At 38.1% G+C, this 22,621-nt stretch overlaps 1 protein-coding gene across 1 annotated transcript; it reads left to right on the top strand.

Moving 5' to 3' along the window:
* Nucleotides 1–1,731: 1,731 nt before the first annotated feature.
* On the top strand, nucleotides 1,732–3,811 carry SMIM10L1 (small integral membrane protein 10 like 1). Its single transcript, XM_080914198.1, has one exon. It carries the CDS (start codon nucleotides 1,876–1,878, stop codon nucleotides 2,077–2,079), a length of 204 nt encoding a protein of 67 aa, XP_080770324.1. The 5' UTR covers nucleotides 1,732–1,875; the 3' UTR covers nucleotides 2,080–3,811.
* Nucleotides 3,812–22,621: the final 18,810 nt, after the last annotated feature.

Genomic DNA, 22,621 nt, shown 5'->3' with positions numbered 1-22,621 from the left:
TGTGTATGGCTGCTCTATCCCCTACTCTCTGAATGTAAAGGGCAGTTATTTTCATGGAGTTCACAAGGAGAAGAACCAGTGGAGGCTAGAAATGGGTCAGGTGGTGTAAGCATGTTGATGAGTGAATGATTCTGTTAGTAGAAAGTAGAAGATCCAGGCTCTTACTGACTTATTTAAGACAATGCTGAACAGCTCCATAGATTCTGATTTCAGAATAAACTACACCTGTGCACTAAAACCATGTACCTTCTGTTTCTTAGTTGGTCACTCATCCTAAACTACTCTTTATTTTCTATCTTTGGTTTAGGGACCAGCTTCTCTACTCACTTAGCATTGATTTGATTGCAGAAAAGGAGTATAAATTGAGATACCTTTTTATGTTTTCCAACTTTTGTAATGTTGTGCTGTTTGCACCAGCTCTGTAAGTAGTTTACTTAGAAACAGAAGTGCTCTGTGTACAAACAGATGACAGGACTACTCCATTGTATGGGGAGATTTTATTTTAGATGTAGAATAAGCAGAATCAACTGTAAGTATCTAGAGCAAAGAGAAAAAGTCGGTATGGCCAGGGCTATCTGTGAGAGAGGGAAGACTATCAAGGGATACAGAATAGAGGAAGATTGTGAGAATAACAGTGGTTACAAGAGTAGCTGCACTGAGGGAAAGGCAGCAGATGGGGGCTGGGGCTTGGGATCATGTAACTGAGTGGGAGCTGAAGAAGCCTGGAGGCAAGAACCTTGATATGACTAAATTGGGGCCACAGGCATATGTTAACAAGAGAACCACAAGTGCCTTTTGCCAGAGGTTCCTTCTGGCAGATAGGAACACAGTTCCCAAGTTCCTGAAGGAATATTGCCTTTCATCTAACCAGAAATCCTCCTGCAGTCCAAGGTGGGGTTCATTTTTGGATAGACTGTCCTTTGATGTTTAGGAAACTGGCATGTCCTTTCCAGCTGACACTCTCGGATCACAGGGATGCTTGGAATAAAACATACATGCAAATCAGGGTCAGATATGAAAAATGACATTTAAAATTATACTGTATTCTGAAAGTTATGCTCACAAACTAATGAATAAGCATAATACACAAATGAGGCTAAACTGGGGCATTGCTGAAACAAAAATAAAACCATTTTGAATAGGGTGACTTGTTACATTGTACTAAGTTTTACATTGTTTTAGTGTACTAAGAATATGTAAAATATTAGTATTCTGGTCCTTCAAATCTACTTTAGGTATTTCACTAGTGCATTTCCAGGCAAAAAAGATGAATTCTATACCTAACCTGAACTTCTTAAAGGGTTTATATTAAATGGAAACAAACTATAGATGTGTGCGCACACACACAGCCTACACAAGTGTGTATTTTTGCTTAATTTTTCGCTTGTAATATGCATAGTCCTAATATACAGGTATTATGTATAACCTAACCTAATATGATGACTTTTCAAAGTTATGGTGTGTTGCAAATGCAGACTCTGCCTATATATGTTCACATATGGTGATAAATCACCTTGTCTTGGTGTCTCAGTGAATGTTATGGAATTAAAAAACAGACACTCCTATTTTCATAAGATCCTTGCAAACTGTGTACTAAATGCTGGCTATGTTACATCAGCTTACTGAGCTTGGCCCTTTAAAGGGACAGCGGATCTCAGTGCTGCTGTCCCTAGCAGTTACATAACTGCCTGCAGCCAACCTTCCTCTGCAAGCTGACAGGAAGAGGCGGAGCCCACACCGCCCCGCGCCAGCAGGGAGGGAGCGGCGGCCGCTGGCGTTGAGACTGAAGCGGTGGCCGCTTCATCCAGGCCACGGCTCGGTCTGGCTCGGGAGTGCGCGAAGCTTCGGAGACCCTCGGCTTGGTGGGACAACGCCATGGTCCCCGCCGACTTCCCGTCCGCCCTGGCGCTCAGGGCTGTGGGCCCTGCGGCCGCCACCCCGTACGGTGTTTTCTGCAAGGGGCTCTCTCGCACCCTGCTCGCCTTCTTCGAGCTGGCCTGGCAGCTGCGAATGAACTTCCCGTACTTCTACATCGCGGGCTCAGTGATCCTCAACATCCGCTTGCAGGTACACATTTAGAGCCGCGTCTGCATCGCGCGCCAACCGGGACCGCAAGATGGCAGCTTCCCAGGCCGCCCTGCGGCACCTTCAGGATGCGCGAGAAGAACGTGCAGTCTCGCGAGAGCAGGCTCTCGGGCGGTCTGCTCACCACTTCCCCTTCCTGGGAATTGGAGGTGGGAAAGCTAGCTGGGTCGATTTAGAACAAAGATATTGTGTTCCAGCAGCAGAGGAGGTAAACAAGAAAGTATCCAAGGAACTACACATCAGCAAACTCCTGGCAAATCTTAGGATATGGCAAAGGGCACAGGATGTGAAAGGAATGTTAAGTTTTCAAGAACACAGATTTACCTCAAACTTGGGTTCTGAATTAATCTTTTAAGAGTACTGGACTGTGAACTAGACATTGAATTGAATAAGAGGCCTGTTATATCAAGAATGTGATCTTAAAAGCATGCATCTCTTCCCACAAGAGGCTATATTGAAACCTTGGGTCAAAGCCAGACTACAGGAAAACCCCCAAATATGACGGCAGGATTTTGAAAAAAAAAAAAAAAAAAAAAAAAAAATAGTGGGACTATGTGAAGATGTTCCCGCCAAAAAGACACTGGTTCCAAAGGAAAGAAAGTCCAGTTGCACAGGAATTGACTACACCCTGGTAGTAAGGCAAATGGACCAACTATGGCTTTCTTCTTTAAAGAGAATACTTAATTCTAGTTACAGAGTAAACTGCAGATGTTACAAACCTTGACAAGTGGAGGGACAAGAAAGTAACTGGAAAGATGATGCCCTTGTGCAGTGGGAGGATAAAACATGTGTATTTGTGAACAAAAAGGAGATTTTTTTGACTTTGGACAGCCATGTTTCTAACTGCTCAATGGAGGCGGTAACCACATGACCCAGACAGTTAATATCCAAGGATGGCATGTTCTCAGTGTCTAAAAAAGAGCAAATGTCTGGTGTATGCGAATGTATGCTAGAGATTTGTACAAGCCTGGGGTGAATTAGTCATTGTATTTTGTTTTGAAATTAAAGCAAGTAATTAGAAACCCCAAGAAAAATAAAATAATTGTAAGTTATGCTGCCGTACCTCATGTGAATAATACTGTGCCTGTAATATAGGTTCCTACTTAACAAGAAATAATTATGTAACAGTGGGAGACCGGAAGCTGAAAGAGATATATGTATAATGGAGGACAGGAGATTTGGTTAAGTTGTAGACTTATGTAGAATCAAGTTGTAGACCTGTCATTCATGAACCTATGGGTTTGATACCCAGCACTACAAAAAAAAATGTTAAATATATAAAAAGGCAACAAAATAATTAGGAAAATTAATGAAGAAATATCTAAGAGCTTAAAGTGGTTAAAGAGAAAATAAATGGGGATAGGTAGAGAAAAAGCAAAGCTTTATTAATTTTTTTTAATACTCTAATATGTAATTTCTGTTAAACCTTGTATATGATTTTCTTTCATTAAAATCTAATTAAAATATTTTGTTTTGAAAAACTCCCCAGACAATTAAATCTACCATAGGTCAGTTGGCCAGAAGTATTGTTGGATTGAAATGTAAATCATACAGTCAGCTGTTACTGTTTGGCTAATAGTAATATATATTAATATTGACGTATTACCTACTATAGCTTGGAAATAATTTTCATTGCTACTTGTGAAGTTTCTTGCATATAAATGTAATTATATCTTTCCCAAGCTCATGTAAGATGAATATATACTGTTATAGTCTTGACCTGGAATTGTCTCTGTTATTTTGTCCCTGTGAGCACATAATAAGATAGTGCATGCTGTTTTAAAACCCCCTCTGTTGGCTTTGTTTGGAAATTGCTAGTTTCCAAGCTCTTCACGGAAAAATTTCCTGTTACTCACAGGTAAGTGAAGGATCCAGTGAGAACCAGATATAGTAGCATGCAGATGTTTTCCGGTACACTGGAAGTTCAATCATATATTCAAGGACAGACTGAGCCACATGATAAAAACACTGTCCCAAAGAAACAAAAGCAAAAAAATCCAGCGGTTAAGAGTAAAAATTATAGAAGGATGGCTCCAAACTCATGATCCCCCTGCCATTGCCTTTTGATTACCAAGTTTGCTGAGCTGTGCCAGCAATGGGCTTGCTACTTGCCAGGTGACACTTGAAATGTCACACAAGTCCAAAGGTTTGTTTGTTTTTTTTTTTTTTTTGTTTTTTTTGCTTTTTGTTTTTTTTTTTTTTTTTGTTTTTCTTTCTTTTTTTTTTTTTTTTTTTGCCTAAGCTTTATGGTGTTCAAAATTATAGGTTAAATACGTGCTCTGAAGGAAAGAAAAAAAGTAGTCAATATTTTATTAATAAATAATTCCAACTATAGTAGGGCAAAAAGAGTGACCACCAAAAAAAAAAAAAAAAAAAAAAAAAGAAAAAAAAAAAAGTGTAAACTTACTTTAGTCAGTAAAGGACATTCTCTAAAAGCCTGAAAACCCACGCTTGATCCCCAAAGCCCAATAAGCCAGGCTTGGTAGCATGATTGCAACCCTAGTGCTAAGGAGAGGCAGAGACAAATCCCTAGGGTTTGCTGACCATCAACCTTATCCTACTTGGCATAGTTTTAGAACATTAAAAGACACCGTTTTTACCAATAGCATGGACAATGCCTGAGGACTTACTTTTAATGTTGACCTAGCTCCCTCGTACATTATCGCCCTATATGATATCCTACTTTAATTTTGTATTTGTTTTTAATCACTGACTCCAATTATTCACATTTCTAAAGAAAAGGGACAATAGCCATCTGCTTGTGGCTCCGCAACTCAGAGTGGAGCCTCAGGACCCCCTCCTTATTCTGCGATGGAGTCATTGACTTGTCTTGATCTGATACAAGTCTAATGTAATTAATCACAGCTTCTGTGAGTTCCTGTGTACAACAGCCATATCATATATAAGGTTTGCATTTCATAACACCCTTCCTCATCGTGTCTTTTAGATTCTTTGTCTTCCATTGTGAAATTCTAAACTTACATGTCAAGTTGGGGTGGAGAATAACAGTGTTATTCTTCTTTTCATTAATATCTAGTGTGTATCAAAAATTCACTATAAAGTAGATTGTATTATTTTATGGTTAGGATATAATCTACTTCTATTTTGACTGCTGTAATTGAGAGCTTTAGGGAAAACACCAGGCATTGTTTTACATACCTATGATTCTAATACTCAAGAGATTGAGTCATAGACTTATAAGTTTTAACCTAGCTGAAGTGCATGTAGGGAATATAGGGCAATCCTGAGCCACATGAGTGCCCACCTCAATATACATTTCCTGTAAAGTGTCCCCAAAACTTTTATCTCAGTAGTTTGGAGTACACAATCAGTATTTTGAGAGTTTATTATGTCTTCCTCACAGGACCTGCCAGCCTTGAATGCAAAGGAATTACTTCTAGTCCCAGGAGTTGGAAGGGGCTAGTTAATCCTAGGTTTCATGGTATGGAAATCAAGGGCCCTAGAAATCACTGATGCTTTAGAAATACTCTGAAGGTGGTATAAAGGCCACCAGAGAAAGAGGCATCATTGTTGGGAATGGCTTAAAAGTGAGCAAATCATAAAATAATAATAATTTAAAAAAGGTTAAGAAAACAAGTCCAATTGTATGGAAGAACATTTGTGTTCATAGTTATATTAACAAGGAATCTCTACAAAGAAAGCATTGAGAAGTATAAAATTACATCTGTCACGTAAACAAATAAATGCCCAAAATTATATTTACATTTTTAAAAGTCTAAATAATGACAGACATTATTTATGATCCTGTGCTTAATTACCCATTACACTTAAAAAAAAAAAACAAACAAACAAAAACAAAATCAAATGTCTGTACTATATGTGATGAGGAAGTTGTTGTGTATCTAAATATAATGCATATTAATATAAAATGTTTGGGCAGGTTATATGATTATGCTATGGCTGCAGTCTAAAATAATCTAAACATGTAATGATAGGTACAGTTAAATCATAAAACTTTCCTGGAGAGATGATTCAGCTGTTAAGAGGACCCAGGCTCTGATCTCAGCAGCACATAGTAGCTCACAACTATCCATAGTCCCAGTACCATGGGCATCTGATAACCCCTTTTGGCCTCCACAGGCACCAGGAGTAGGCATAGCGCACATACATACTTCCAGGCAAATACTTATGCACATAAGAATAAAATTTAAAAATCAGATAAGAGATCATTGATTTCATGCTATACTAAGCTAAAACACAGCATGTGGCACCCAGGAATAGTGAGAAAGCACTTGTAGAAATCCACTGTGACCTAGGTCTTATGAAATGGGAAGTAAAGAATGAATGACAGAGAACTACAGCATCTGTCATCTCACTTCCTCTTCTAACACATCTCATCAGAATTGGCCAGCCTTTCAGATCACTCCTCCTCATGTCTGTGAGTGTGCGTGCACGTTATATGTGAGATATTTGAGTGAAATGATCCCTTTAACTTCATGCTTGTCTTTTTTTTTTTTTTTTTTCTGTTCTGCCCACTATCTCTGCACACATTTTTAAGATCTTCAATGGTCTCAGTGGCCAATGATGGCCAATAGAGGTGTTCCTGACCCATGATACTGTCATGTCCTATCAATGGTAAGAGTTTCATGAGTAGGAAATATACCCCATCTTGCTTTTGCTCTTGGATACTGACTTTAGTAACCTTTTCTTTGACAGAGACTATGTTACAGTAGTGGGCCTTTTTTTTTTTTTTTTTTTTTTTTATAAAACAACTTTATTTTACAAAACAAAGGTAAATGTACAGATTTTAAACATTTTTTGCTTAAAATTATACATATTTTTGTAAGTACTTTTTTTCAGATTTTAACATAATTTTTACATAAAACTATATGAATATATATTTTAGTTAGTACTTGATTTTTTTCAAGGTTTGATTGTATGCCTTGAAAACTTAATAGTTACAATGAGCTAAAGTTCATGTAAAACAAAATGTAACATGGAAATAGTTAAAGTTTTCTTGTTTTGTAAATATTTTTTTTGTTTCGTTTTGTTTTTTTTATTTCTTGGACTTCATACAGTCTGTGAGTTGTTTGAACTATTGTAGCCATAAGAGATCTTAATGTTTGAGGGTGAATCCTAACACAAGGTACAATGCCACAGACCAGGACTGCAATGTGAAATGTCAAACTCTTCTCCTGTGTTTGGAGGATATTCACCTAGCTGAAGTACTGCCATTTGTGAATATACTTTTTGTGCTTAATTGTACATTTTCCGGCATTTGGAATATTCCCCTCATCTTTAAAACATAGGGCTACACATTTTTTCCCACAATTCTCAGTAGATATGATGGTTGGTATTGTTAGTTTGACAGATCTAGGGTCACCTGGCAGACAATCCTGTGGGTATGGCTGGGGAGCTTAGCTTGATATTGATTGATGTGTGAAGAACTGTCCTAATTAGGTGAAGGGCCATTTTCTGGGCCAGGAAACCTGTACTGTGGGAGAAAGAGGGAGCTTAATAGTAAATTTAGCTCTTTTTCCACAGGTGTGGCTCTGATGGGACCACCTGCTCGAAACTCCTGCCACTTTATTTTTTTCCTGCCATGACGAACTGTACGTTGGACTGTGATCTAAAATAAAGCTTGACTCCTTTCAGTTGTTCCATCAGAATATTTTATCATGGCTCTTCCTTATAATAAGCTTAAGATGGTGCAGGCCTAACATAGAAGGAAGTCTACACAGTGGCAGCAAGTAGAAATTAGGGTTAGAGTGACCCTAGTCTCAGAGAACGTAATGCCTTCATTGTAACAAACATAAAAACAAACCAAAGAAAAACTGGACAAGCTGTCAAAAGATATTTGGTAATAACAGAGGTCAGTAGACTTTCCTGCTTATGTTTCTCAAATGCACTTAACAAAATTTCAGATAGCTTTTCCTTTGAAGATCAATCTTAAGGCTCTCAAAAGGATATAGATAGACAGTATCTTACCTGCTGTCCAAAAGGAGAGAATTTGGAAGGCTTTTGTTGTGATGTGAACAACTCTTAAAGGGGTATAGTGAGGTTCTGCTAGTAGAGTCAACCTACAAGTAGCACATAGCCCTCTTGATACAAATCTGTAAAGCATTCTGACATTACAGATACATGTTTATGGCTCATATATGTGTCCAGAAGTACTCAAGAAAGCATACCTGGGTATACTGGTTGCCTTTGGCATTTGGCATTAGTGTTTAGATAATTTAATCAACAGACTCAGAGTGTCCTTCTCTTGTCAATTGCCTTCCTCTGGATGGAAAGAACAAATCACATACAGTTTCTCAAAGCAAGCATTTATTTGGCAGGTAAGAGGTTAGTAGTGAAAAAGAAGCAGTAATGATTTTTCTCTTTCCATAACATTTGGTCAAGCATTCTAGGTTGCATACACTGGCCGGAGGATGCATGTGTTGGGAGACTGGATTCTGCTGCTGAGTCCTATGTGAAGGTGGCAGATGGAGAAAGTGGAGATGCAGGGCCTGAGCTCACTAGCCACTCAAACAGACTGGAAACAGTTCATTTCAACGAGTTAGCCTATGACTTAGGCTTCCTTTACTGTTTTGAAGTTTTTTTGTTTTTGTTTTTGATTTTTTGGTTTTTTTTTTTTTTTTTGCCATTCTACTGTCTAAAACATGCCCTGTTCCTTATAATTCTCTCCTAAATTTAGCTTCATAAGTGTAATTACTACTAGCTAGATGTTAACTCCTTTTAATTCTCTCTCCTAAAATTTGCTTCCTAAGTGGAATTACTACTAGCTAGATGTTAACTCATTTATCCCCCAAACCATTTTATTAGAGTCAAAATTTCCTGACAAGTTAATTAACTTAATGACAAAATTTTAGTAGCAGTAACCACCAAATCTTCAAAATAAAATCAAGTTAAACATCTCAGGCTAATGTGCCCTCAGTTTAATTTGTACATTACAGAATCCCTGGCAAGATGATTAAAATAATTCCTGAAATATATATTTTGCTTTATAAAATACAGGTTACTAATCAAGTTGTATGACTTTATTGTTAAATCCTCTCCAGCCTCATTCTCATCATCTATGTGTAGAAGGCGCACACAGCTCAGAATAGTTGAATAGAAAATATGAATACTCTACCATTACCTTACTTATGAGTCTCTGGAGCCAAACCAGCAAGTCTGTATCACCATGTCATCGGAGCTTGTCATTTTACCTTTCAACTCTCTAGACTAAACAAATGGAATGCCTACAACAATACACAGTGTGCAATACCTAGTGTCTGTATTTTATAGTTTCACGATCACAGTAAGAATGTTATAGTAAACCTCCCCCACTCTTACTTTAATTTACAATTAGTGTACATACCCTTAAATCATATTACTATAAATACATCTACCCGTCTACAGTCACTATTAAACTTGCCATTCTGTTATAAACTTTGCCCTCTGTGTCTTGCGTCTTTACCTAATATCTGTGTTTTGCTAACAAACTGTAGTGATAGGATTGCAATGAAATATGTACACACATACAAACGCTTTCATTTTTAGGACATTGTAGCAGCATCTTATGTATTATTCTGTGATGTCTACTTTTGTCAATTGCATAAAGTGTCACTATTAAACAACCTAAATTTAATAATTTTTTATAATTAATGAAAATTATTCTTATATACAATATATATTAAGGTTGCAAGAAGTAAAGGCCATCGTGTATGTAGTTATATTAAAACTGAGGGCTTATGAAGTTAACTTGAATGCATTCTAAGAGAATGGGAAAAGGGCCAATTATATGTGAAGCTCCTTTGCACTATTGTAAGAAATACTTTTTTTGACTTCTAAGAACAAGGATGGAACAGGGCTGAAGAGATGCCTAAGAAGGATAGATGGACTGTAGATCAGATTTGCAGAATTCCCATAAAACCTAGACAGACATCTATGCTGACTCTAATCCTAGATTTTCAGCTTCAGAAAAGAGATCCCTGCAGCAAGTCGTCTAGGGAGACTAGCCACAGTGCTGTGCTGATATAACTCTGTTTCAGCCAGAGAACCTCTATTAATAATACAATAGAGAATGACTGGACGATACCCAACATCTACTGATGGCCTCTGTTTAAACACACACACACACACACACACACACACACACACACACACAATTACATATATTATATATAATGTATAGATACAACAGGGAATATGTCTTTTTCTGGCTGTCAACTTGAGTATCTCCTGAATGAACTACAACCCAGAATTGGAAGGCTCACCTGTGATTCAGATATTGAGGCTTAGTAGCTATGAATCCCAGGAGACTAAAGTAAGGAGATCTATGTGTTCAAGGTCTTCTGGGACAAAGGAAGTTCCAGATTAAGGCATGGTGGTACACACCTTTAATCTGTCCCATACCTTCGGCTGGAGACCTACATGAGGACTTTGGAAGAAGGAAGACTCTTGCTTGCCTGCCTGTCTTGTGGGATTGAGCAAATTCTAGATCACTGGACTTCCATTCACAGCTACAGCTGACCATTGTTGGGGAGTTAGAGTATAGATTGTAAGTCATCATAATAAATTCCCTTAGTATATACAGGCTAAACTTAAGTTCTGTGACTAGAGAATCCTGACTAATGCACAGGGTCTTGGGTGATGAATCAGCAGGTAAAGGGATAAGGGACTGGGGAGATGAATCAGTATTTAAAAGTACTAGTTCCCATATTGTTTGTAACTGAAATATCCAGGGATCCGACACCTTCTGTCCTCTACAGCACTGCACACATGCAGTGCACAGATATACATACAGGTAAATCTCCCATACAGATAAAAAATTAAAGTAGAACCTAAAGATAATTAAATAAGGGTGTTAACAAGTCATGACCTTATTGAGGCAAGAAAGGAAGAGACATAACAGTGTCCATTAAAATTACCACTCATGGGGCTGGAGAAATGTCCTCTCTCTCTACATGTATTCACTTGCAATTGTTCATTGCTATAAGTCATTGGTCTGGCTGGAGGTCTCTGGCTTCTGTGATACCATCCATATCAGATCCTCACTGGAATTCTTCCTGTTCATTCGGTTGTTGCCCTTTGTCAGGGACAACCTGCAGCTTTGGATAAGCAGGACTTTTATATGCCTCAACAGTTTTTGATGATACAGATTTTGTGGTAAGTCAATTTAAAGCCATAGATCTGGGCCTACGTGGTAACTGACTGATCAGGCCACCAGATATCCCTTATGCTTACACAGTGCTAGCTTACCTGCACCCATGCCTCAAAAGTCAGCTACATTTTGCTTCCCAGGTATGGCTCTGGACCCATTCTCCCAAGTACTACATCTGATGAAGGACTGGTCTAATTCACAATTGGCACAAGCTCGGGGTCATTTCACCTAGGGTCTCCTCCCCTTTCAGTCCTGAGGGTCTCTCACCTCCCAGGTCTGTAGTACTTTCTGTAGGGTTCTCCCAACCTTCTACCTCCTAATGTTGCCTGCTTCCATTTTTTTTCCTGCTGGCTTTCAGGGCTTCAGTCTAGTTCCCCCACCCAATACCAGATCATATTCTCTTCCCCTCATTCCTTTTCCCTCCAAGGTCCCTCCCTCCCCTCTTGTGGTTGCTTTCTTTTCCCTCCCAAGTGGTACTGTGGCATCCTCTCTTTGAGTTCTGTAGACCGTATTTTGGGTATTTTGCAGTTTTTTTAAGGAGGTAATATTCATATATTAGGGAGTATATACCGTGCATGACAGAGACAACATTTAATTGGATCTGGCTTACAGGATGAGAGTTTCCATCCATTATTATCAGGAGCATGGCAGCATCTAGGCAGGCATGATTCAGGAAGAGTTGATAGTTCTACATCTTTATATGAATGCCACTAAAAGACTGGCTTCCTGGCATCTAAAAGCAGTATTAAAGTTCAAGACCGCAACAGTATACCTTCTTCAACAAGTCTTCACCTTCAAATAGTACCACTCCCTGGACTAGGCATACTTAAACCACAATAGATCTTAAACAAAAGAAAAGTAATAATCCCATTTCAAGAATAAACTAACTCCTTCAATCTAGCTAGACAACTAAAAGCACCAATGTCAGGCATGGCCACCAGTTGAGAGATGGGAGCACTCACTCATCTCCAAAAGTTTAACACACTATTGCTCCTGTCTAAAGGAAATATGTGGAGAGTCTAAATGAAAGGCAATCCACAGATTGCCCCACCATGGGATCTATCCCATTTGCAGACAGCAAACCCAGACAGGATTGCTGAAGCCAAGAATTGCTTGCTGACAAGAGCCTTATATAGCTGTCATCTGAGAAGCTCTGACAGATCATGACAAATACAGGTGTTGATGCTGACAGCCAACCATTGGACTGAGCACACAGACCCCAAGGGAGGAGTTAGAGAAAGGACTGAAGGAACTTAAGTGTCTTGCAACCCCATATGAAAAGCAGCAATATCAATCAGCCAGACCCCCCAGAGTTCCCAGGGACTAAAGCACTAACCAAAAAGTATGCATGGAGGGACTAATGGCTCATGTTGCCTTTGTATCAGAAGATGGCCTCGTCTAGCATCAAGAGGGAGGAAGGCCCTTGGTCCCTTGGTTGTTCAATCCACTGGTAGGGGAATGCTAGGGAGGTGTAGTAGGAGTATTTGGGTGGATGTGCAGCCTCCTAGAACCAGGGGGATATGGTATGGGCTACGGGGGGTTGAAGACAGGAGACCAGGAAAGGGGTATTTGAAATGTAAATAAATAAAATATCCAATTTTTAAAAAAGAAAAAAAATCCCATCTAGATGTACCATCCATGCAAAATCGAGGTTTGATGGTACTTTACTGTAACATATACACTGGAAAGAATGAGAGTGGATGATCCTGGGTGTCTGTGACCAGAAAGTCTAGATGAAATAGGAAACTTGAGGTCTGCAGAAAGACTTGATATTAAGAAGTAAGGTGGAAAATGCTAGCTGAAGACATTATGCACTGACATCTAGATTCCACAAGACCATATATATATATGGACAAACATGTGCAAACACACACACATGCACACTCACACAATTTTTACTATTGGTCCAGAGAGGGAAAAGGTGGGAATATATACAAAGAAACATTTTCATTTGATACTAGTGTTAAAAATACAGTTGGATTTCTGGAAGCACTCATCACGAGGAATTCTGCAAGTTCTTATGTGGTGCCAGTGGCCCTTAAGCTCTTATTTGAGTTCTACATACTGCTCCGAAAAAATAACAACAAGTAGAAATGGCATGCTAATTATTTTATTGGGACATTTATTATGCAGTTATGACCACAATGCCATATGTGCCTGAAATGAAGGAAATCTATGACTGTTTGACATGGCTGATTATAGTTTTCTACTGCTTGAAAGCACCACTGAGAATAGTGAAATCCCTCCACCACTTAAGTTCCTCCGTTCCCTGCATTAGCTTTTCTGTCACTACTCTTAGGCATTATATAGAAAATGAAATATATATTGTTCCCCATAACCTGAGTAAATTTATCCACAAAGATAGTTCTTATAATCTGTTTTTACTATGGAAAGCTGAAATCTATCTGCATATCTAATTATGCGATTTGAGCAAAAAAAATGTCCTAGAGGACAGATTAAAGTAATATGTATTTGCACTGAAAAAAGCTAAAATATCTAAACTTTAAGACAATATATATTTTCATATATATATGTGTGTGTGCACATGTGTCTGTGTATGTCTGTGTGTATGCATGTATTAATAAAATGTATTTATTTATTTATTGTAATATTTTTTGGTCAGGAAAATATAGACATTCATGTAAAAATACAATAAAGGGTGAAAAAATGATTCTGCACATCCAGGAAAAGACAGTGATGTTTAGGGAATGAAAATAGAATGAATAAATATGGACTTGGAGACAGAAGATATAACTTTAATAATTATCATCCTGTTTCCTCATGATGATAGAGTACTGTGCAATTTAAGACTAATGCTTGGAATTATAGTATGCATTTATTAGCAATATGTTAAAGTACTATTATTATCCTGAATAAGTGAGAGACTTAAAGTGTGAGATCATTGACATATTACATAGGGGATGAAATTCAATGGATAGTCACTGCTGTACTTCAATTTTGTAAACATGATAAACAAATGTGAGGATTGTGTTTCTCAATAGCAGAATTACCATAGAGATCTTACCCATGCAAAGGTCTCAGTGCACTATTGCTGAATGTCCAAAAAAGAAACACTACAAATTGTTCCCAGGAGTGTATCATTGCAACATGTACAAATAGTGCCCAGGAGTTCATTCTTACAACATTCTGCAGTCTGTTATTTCTCACCCTACTTTTGGAGACACATGTAAGTGAAGGTCTTCGAGAGCGATGAATTTGCTCATGCCTGTCACTAGCATCTAAATTACTGGGGTAGATGGATGTAGGGAAGTGTTTGTGGACTGCTCCTGGGGAGTAAGTTGATTGACACTTGGAGGCTACAAACATGTGTGCTGTTCTCTGTTGTCTACTGTGTACATGAGGACAAATTGTTACTTATTACCTCTGCAACCATGAGAATAAAGTAGAACTGTTGATGTCATTGATGGTGTGGAGCTTCCTGATTCTCCAGAGAAGGAGAGAGAGATTGCTGTTGATATTCTTATGATCTTTCCTCTGGAGGATCATCATTGTCAAATGTGATTCAAACATTATCTTTTAAAATCTTTCAAGGTTCTTAATTTCTTCAAGTACTGTATGGGTAGGTAGTGTACCAATACATAAAGAGGTAGTAGAAAGTAATCTTTTGTTTTCCCATGTTTGCTCCCTTACATATATCTGCATGCACATGCACACACATGCACACACGCACACACACACACACACACACACACACACACACATTTCTTCTATAACTTGCCTTTCACCTTTCAGTCTCCCTATTGCCCAGTCCTGTTTGACTTAATCTAATCCATATATAGAGATTTACAATGTCCTTATTGTCTCTTTCTGGGGCTATTTATTTCTTAATTCATAAAATGATGATGATTATATAAACAGATAATAAAGATTCATGTTACTAGATTTTAGATTAGATAGGTCTAAAGACAGAAACTAAACAACACAGTGCATTTTAGCATAGATAGCTCCCAATTATATTTATTAAAACAGAAATAACTTGTTTTCAACCTCAGCTCCTAAGCATGATATTTTAGTGTTTGATGCTGAAGATTCTATTGTTACATAGACACCGTGTGAACCTGGAACAGAAACATGTAATACTCCAGTCAGTATTTTCAGAGAGTATGGGTCAATGTTTCAGTGAGGAAAGAAATACGATAGAATAGACTAAACCAGTAAGCTATTTCTGCCCATTTGCTCAATAAGCAGTTTAACTATAATGATGAACAATGAGGAAGGAAGCCATTAAAGACTCTCAGTGCAAATGAAGAGCCAGGATTAAGCTACATCTAAACTGAGCTCCATTGTTCTGTAGTTATTTCTCGTTAAATTATAGCAAACGTCTTCATTGGTCATTCAGCGAAATTATCTATTATTCATTTGCAAGTTCTGATTATGATTCTAAGATTAGAAAGTTTGGTGAAAGTTTGCCTTTGTCTTAGCGAAAGTTATATCTATTCATTTCTTAGAGTAAAACTAATCATAATGATAGTGGAGATGTAATAAATGGGAAAATGGAAGAATTTGATTGAGGATGAACTTAGCTTTACCTGCTGATACATCATCAGTTTCTTCAAAGAATACATCTAGGAAATAAAAAGCAGATACAAATTAAGTCCCCAGTCCAAAAAGCATCACATATGTTCTTCAGTGCAATATGACTACTACCCACTCTCTATATAACCTTCAACTGAGCTCCCTTTTTGTAGGTTTATGTCTATATGCAAGTGAGAGCTGGCACTAGGTAGGTCAATGAGATACATGATTGGACAGTAGGGAGTGGGGCAGGGATAAATTATTTGTAAGGCAGAGAAGAGGAAGGAAGGAATAAAGATGGAGATGGAGCAGATGATCTAGATCTAGGTAGCTTAGGTCAATTTAATTTTATTTAGGTGGGTGGATATATCTTTATTAGCTGGCTGTGAGTGTTTTGTGTGGATTATTGTGGATTGAGAATTTAACATATATATCTGATTGATAAATTATTGCTTAATGAGTCATAATTTTACCACGTAGTTTGGGGTTTATACCTTAACTGCCAGGTGACTGCTTCTTAGACACAGCAGAGAAGCAGCCATGGTGCAGGGTTCCAGCTCTGTGGCCCATGTACCATGTGGATCTGGGCAGTGTGAGAATGCACAGGAACTGGTCGCCACTGCTTTTTAATATTTACTGCAACACCTTGCAACCCTAAGATTCTACTGGATAAAGAGGCACAAGGGAGTTGGCATGGCTTCCAGTATGCTGTCACCTACCTGCTCTACAGAAAAACTGTCCTCCCTGGGAGCTCTCACCTTTTGTTACTTTTGCTGATGATCTGCCTTTATAGTCATATTTCAGTGCCAAATTTCTTTTTCCTTTAATGAGTTACTTCATTAAACATTCAGAGTGTATTAACATATTTTTCAAGAAGAACAAACATTATTTAAGGGTCTGTAAACAAGCAAACATGTAAAGGTATAAAGCACGTAAGTTGGATATTCCATTTTTATTTATTTATGTAAAGAAGGGAAATTAACATCTGATTTTTTTTCTGACAGAAGTGGTACACATTTACCTCATTCTTTTATTTTGTGTATACTCTACAACAATTCTAGTCACATATGCTCTCTTCATTTATGTTCTTACTAGACGTCCCATTCTCTTACCACTTTCTCCTGTATCCTTGAAACACAGATATTTAGTCTGTAAGTCTGCAAATCAAACACTGTTTTTGCTTTTCATTTCAGTATTTTTTTAAAATTTAAGTTGAAAATGAAGCAAGACAACATAAATATATGACAATAACAGAATAAATATTTGCAATAATAATTCTTCAAATTATCTTTTGTTTTCAACTATTCCCTTCTTTCTACTCTCCTAAATACCAGTGTCTCCTAAGTTCCAGCAGAGTAAACTCCTATCCTGAATTATTTTCTACCAGTTGATCTCAGGATCATTAAGACTACTGTGTGCAGTATGACCAGCATCTTGGAGGAGGCTCTGGAGTCGTTTGTATTGGGTTATAAAGTGCAACTGGATTTAAAATAAATAATAGAATAAAATCAACTTTGAAACCCAAAGTGACCTCATATCAGCAGGGTGTTCTTTGTGGTTTCTCTTTGGGAATTAACTCCAACAGGATAGGGTAGAGATGATATGTCCAATTTTTCTCAAAGTTTCGAAAAATCACATGTGCAAAGATACTGCAGGAGCACTCCAAGCATTGACATTAAACATTGTATTGACAGTTCATTATTGTTTAAACATAAAGCTGCTTGTAATTCTGTGATACCTGTGATTTGTGTGTGTGTGTGTGTGTGTGTGTGTGTGTGTGTGTTTGTATGTGAGTGAGAGAGACAGGCAGACTGAGCAGGGGGGAAGGAGAGGGAGAGGGGGAGAGGGAGAGGGAGAGGGAAAGAGAGAGAGAGAGAGAGAGAGAGAGAGAGAGAGAGAGAGAGAGAGAGAGCATGAACTCACCCATATATATGTGTTTATACTTGTGATTGTATGGGAAGGAATGTATTGTAATGTGGGGATTGTTCACATTTTTACATGTATTTGTGTTGACCATAATGCCATATGCTACAGGGAATTTTACTAGTATTGTGATTTGTTACTATATTTCTATTTCTAGGAGTCACCATGGATTTGTAACCATGTGTATTATAATCTCCATTTCAATTTGTATAAATCATTACTGATGTTTCCCAAGACATTCTGGTACATAATATGTGGTACATTATAAGAGTTTTTGCAAACAGGGCCTTGTCCAACCTCTGAACATGGTCTCTCCAGGTTCTCCCTTCCCTTTGTTGGTCATTTCAGCTCATGTCATTCCCCTGGGTCCTGGTACCCTCTTGCTTTCCTAGCACCTGAAACTTCATGGTGACTACCAGAGTTCCCTATTCCTCATTGCTTCACACCTCAATTCCATTTCCTGATCCTGTATCTCCCTCTTTCCCCCTACCCTCCTTTCTTCATCCCAGGTCCCCCCTTCCCTCTACCTTCTGTGAGGGTTATGTTCCCCATTCTAAGAAGGACTGAAGCATCACACTCTGATCTTACTTTTTTAAGCTTCATATGGTCTGTGAGTTGAATCATGATTATTCCAAGATTTTTTTCTAATGTCCACTTACTAGTGAGTATATAACATGTGTATTCTTTTGTGAATGTGTTAACTCACCGAGGATGATACTGATGTGGACTTTTACCCCATTGTTGTTGTATGCAGCATGATATTCCAGTATGTGAATTTTATATTGTTGCTTTATATTCAAATATGTGCTTTTATTTTTGAAGACATTGTGTGAGCTGCTAAGAAGAATATATACACTTTAGTGTTTTAGTAAAATTTTCTGTAAATTTTTTTTCTCATTATTTGATTTATTGTATCTGTTTATATATTTATCCTTAATAATCTGTCTATTTATGAAAATAAGAGGTTAAAATCATTAACTCTCACTGTTTTGAAGTCAATGTGTGGTTTTATAACTAGTTGTTCTTCTTTGATAAAATTAGGTAGATTTTCCTTTAATGAACATGAAGTATCTTCCTTATCTCTTTTAATGGCTTCTGATTGAACCCCATTTTCTGTGTTATTATCATACTTACTCTTCCATGTTTGGAAGTTCCATTTATTCCATATTTCTAGAAAAGATTTTCCCATCCTATAATGTCAATATATCTATCCAATATTTTGATCTGTATTTCTGGAGGAAGTAAGGCCAATCCAATGATTTGGCATATGTTGAGAGCCGTTTGTGCTGCACCCAAACATGGCGCCGGCTTCCCGCCAATGACTCAGCAAACAGAGCTGTTGCCCAGCCCAAGAGACATAGTGCGCATGTGCCACAGAAGTCACAGCCCACTCTTGGGGCATGCTAATGAGTTACTGGAGGGCGCACCAATCAGGTAGTGACACGAGTCTCCTGGGCATATATAAGCAGTACATTTTCCTTCCACGTGGTCCCCTGCTCAGAGTGCTGTACAATAAAGGTTGTTCACAGAAGAATCCTGTTGTCGCACATCATTCCTGCCAGAGGGACGTGGGGTGTGCGACAGGCCTATGTCATTTTATTGGGAAGTTTAGCCCATTAATAATCATATTTATTATAAAACATGTGCATTAAGTTCCATCATTCATTTTTTTTATGTTTTCTCACTTGAGATTTTATTGTATGTCCTGGTGTTCCATATGAATTCTTCAATGATTTTTGCTTTCATTTCAGATACATGATTGTCTTCTGGAATTCTCTGTTTACTGCCTTACAAGACATTGTTGAGATCTGTAGTTATCTTGGAAAGTTTTATTTCTCCGTTAACCTTAAAAAGTATTTTTTCTGGGTTGGCAGTTATCCTTTTTTTTTTTTTTAAATACTTGAAACCATTTTCCCAAATGTTCTTATCTCTAATATTTTCTGTTAAATATCAGGTATTGATGCCAGATAAGGCAATACTCTGCTACATATGCGCCTATAGCCATGGGTCCCTCCATGTGTATTCTTTGGTTGGTGCTTTAGTCCCGGGGAATTCGAGGGTTTGAGGGTCTGGTTGGTTAATAATATTGGTCTTTTTATAGGGTGGAAAACTCCTTCAGGTCCTTCAGTCCTTCCCTTAACTCTTCTATTGGGATTCCTGGGGATCAGGTGAGGGATGGGTTTGCCATCGCACAGTCAAAAACTCTGATCCAGAATTGTTCCTGCCTAACAGAACTGTAGGGACAATAAATGGAGAAGATTCTGAGGAAAATAAGGTCCAAAAATAGGCCCAACATGGGATCCATCTTACAGGGAGGCCCTAGGGCCAGACACTATTACTGAGGCTATGTAGTGCTTACAAAAAGGGTCCTACCATGATTGCCCTCAAAAGAACCAACAAGCATCTTCAATAGTCAGATGCAGATGTTTCCAACCAACCAATGGACAGGAGGTTCTGACTTCTGTGTTTGAATTAGGGAAAAGCTGGAGAAAGCTGAGGAGGAGGGTGATTCTGTAGGAGCATCAGCAATCTCAACTAACCTGGACCCCGAGATCTTTCTTGGACACTGGACTACCTATCAGGTAGCCTATACCACCTGATATGAGACCCCCTACACATATAAAGCAGAACACGTCTGGGTCTGGACTCAGTCAGGGAAAATGCACCTAACACTCAAGAGATGGTAGGCTCTAGGGATTGGGGAGGAAATGCTGGAAAAAAAAGGATCTGAGCCTGAAGGATAGGCCATCCAGAGAATACCTACCCCACCTAGAGATATATCCCATCTGTAGGCATCAAACCTAGACACAATTGGTGATGCCAAGAAGCACTTGCTGACAGGAGCCTTGTATGACTGTCCCCTAAGAGACTGTTCCAGTGCCTGACCAACACAGATGTGGATGTACTCAGCTACACAGACTGAGAATGGGGACCCAATGGGAAATATTTGGGTTTTTTTAATATTAGATTTTATAGAAGAATTGGGTCAAAGTCTTGTATTCTTATATGTGCTCTATAGGCACAATGTATATTAAAGTAACAATATTTTTTCTTACAACCTTATTTTAAAAATAGAGATACAGATTTTTAAAATAATTTTGGCATAGCATTATATGAATATATTTTTGTCAGTACTTAATTCTTTAAGAGGTTCGATAGCATGCATTGAAATCTGATTAGTTACCATAAGCATAAAATACATGTAGAAAAGAACGTATCATAGAAACAGCAAGAGTTTTCTTGGTGTGTACAAGTATAATCATGTTTGAATACCAAAATTGCAACAAGGCTATATTCCTAGCTCTTGGATTATTAGTGAATTAAGGTATAGGTGTACCACACTCTGAGAGGGTAATATAACTTTTGTTTTTTCATAAGAAGGACTGAGGCTTTCACTTTTTGCCCTTTGTTTTTCTTGAGCTTCATATGGCCTGTGAGTTTTTTCTGGGGTATTCAGAGCTTTCTGAAGCTAGTGTCTAATTATCAGTGACTGCATATTATGTCTGTTCTTTTGTGTATGGGTTACCTCACCCAGGATGATATTCTCTAGATGCTTCCATTTTCCTAGGAATTTCATAGAGTCATTGTTTTTAATAGCCGAGTCATACTCCATTATAAAAATATACCATAATTTTTGTATCCATTCATTTACTGAAGGACCTCTGAGTTTTTTCCAGCTTCTGGCTATTATAAATAGGGATGCTATGAACATTGTGGTGCATGTGTCTTTGTGTATGTTGGAACATCTCTGGGTTCTACACTCAGAAGTGGAATAAATGGGTCCTCAGGTAGGGCTACATCTAATTTTCTGAGGAACCACCAGATTGATTCCAGACTGGATGTAGCATCTTACAACCCCAACAGCAGTGGAAAAGTGTTTCCTTTTCTCCTCATCCTTGCCAGCATCTGCTGTCATCTGAATTTTTTTTTTAATCTTAGCCATTCTGACTGGTGTGAAGTGGAATCTCAGGTTTGTTACGATTTGCATTTCCCTGATGACTAGGGATGTTGAGAACTTAATAGATCCTTCTCAACCACTTGATATCACTCAATTGAAAATTTTTTGTTTAGTTCTGTACCCCATCTTAAATAGGATTGTTGGATTCTCTGGCATCTAACTTCTTAAGTTCTTTGTATATATTGGGTATTAGACCTCTATCAGATGTGGGGTTGGTAAAGATCTCTTCCCAATCTGTTGGCTGCCATTTTGTTGTATTGACAGTGTCCTTAGCCTTACAGAAACTTTGCAATCTCATTAAGTCCCATTTCTCCATCCTTGGTCTAAGAGCACAAGCCATTTTGTTCTGTCAGGGAAATTTCTCCTGTGCTTATGTGTTCTAAAGGTTCCCCTACTTACTCTTCTGATAGTTTCAGTGTACCTGGTTTAATGGGGGGATCTTTGATCCACTTACGCTTGAGCTTTGTACAAGGAGATAAGAAAGGGTCTATTTTCATTCTTCTGCATGCTAACTGCCAGTTGAGCCAACACCATTTGTTGAAGAGGCTGCCCCTTTTCCATTGAATGCTTCCAGCTCCTTTGTCAAAAATAAAGTGACTGTATGTATAAGGGTTCATTTCTCGATATTCTATTCTGTTCCATTAATCAACCTGCTCATCTCTGTACCAGTACAATGCGGTTTTTAACACAATTGCTTTGTAATATAGCTTGAGACCAGGGATGGTGATTCCCACAGATGTTTTCTTGTTGTCCAGGATGAATTTCAATATTCTAGGTTTACTATTATTCCAGATGAATTAGTAAATTGCTCTTTCCAACTCTATAAAGATTTTATTTGGAATTTTGATGGAGATTACTTTGAATCTGTAGATTGCTTTTGGTAAGATGGCCACTTTTACAATGTTGATCTTTCCAATCCACAAGCATTGGAGAGCTTTCCATTTTCTGAGATCTTCCTCGATTTTCTTCTTTAGAGATTTGAAGTTCTTGTCATATAGGTCCTCCACTTG

This window comes from Micromys minutus (assembly GCF_963924665.1).
Source record: "Micromys minutus genome assembly, chromosome: 3".
NCBI lineage: Eukaryota > Metazoa > Chordata > Mammalia > Rodentia > Muridae > Micromys > Micromys minutus.
The sequence above is the reverse complement of the archived record's forward strand: the minus strand, read 5'-3'. Positions and strand labels throughout refer to the sequence as shown.

Bases quoted from the DNA above. Each gene is read 5' to 3' on its own strand.
- SMIM10L1 (XM_080914198.1), top strand. From the start codon at position 1,876: ATGGTCCCCGCCGACTTCCCGTCCGCCCTGGCGCTCAGGGCTGTGGGC.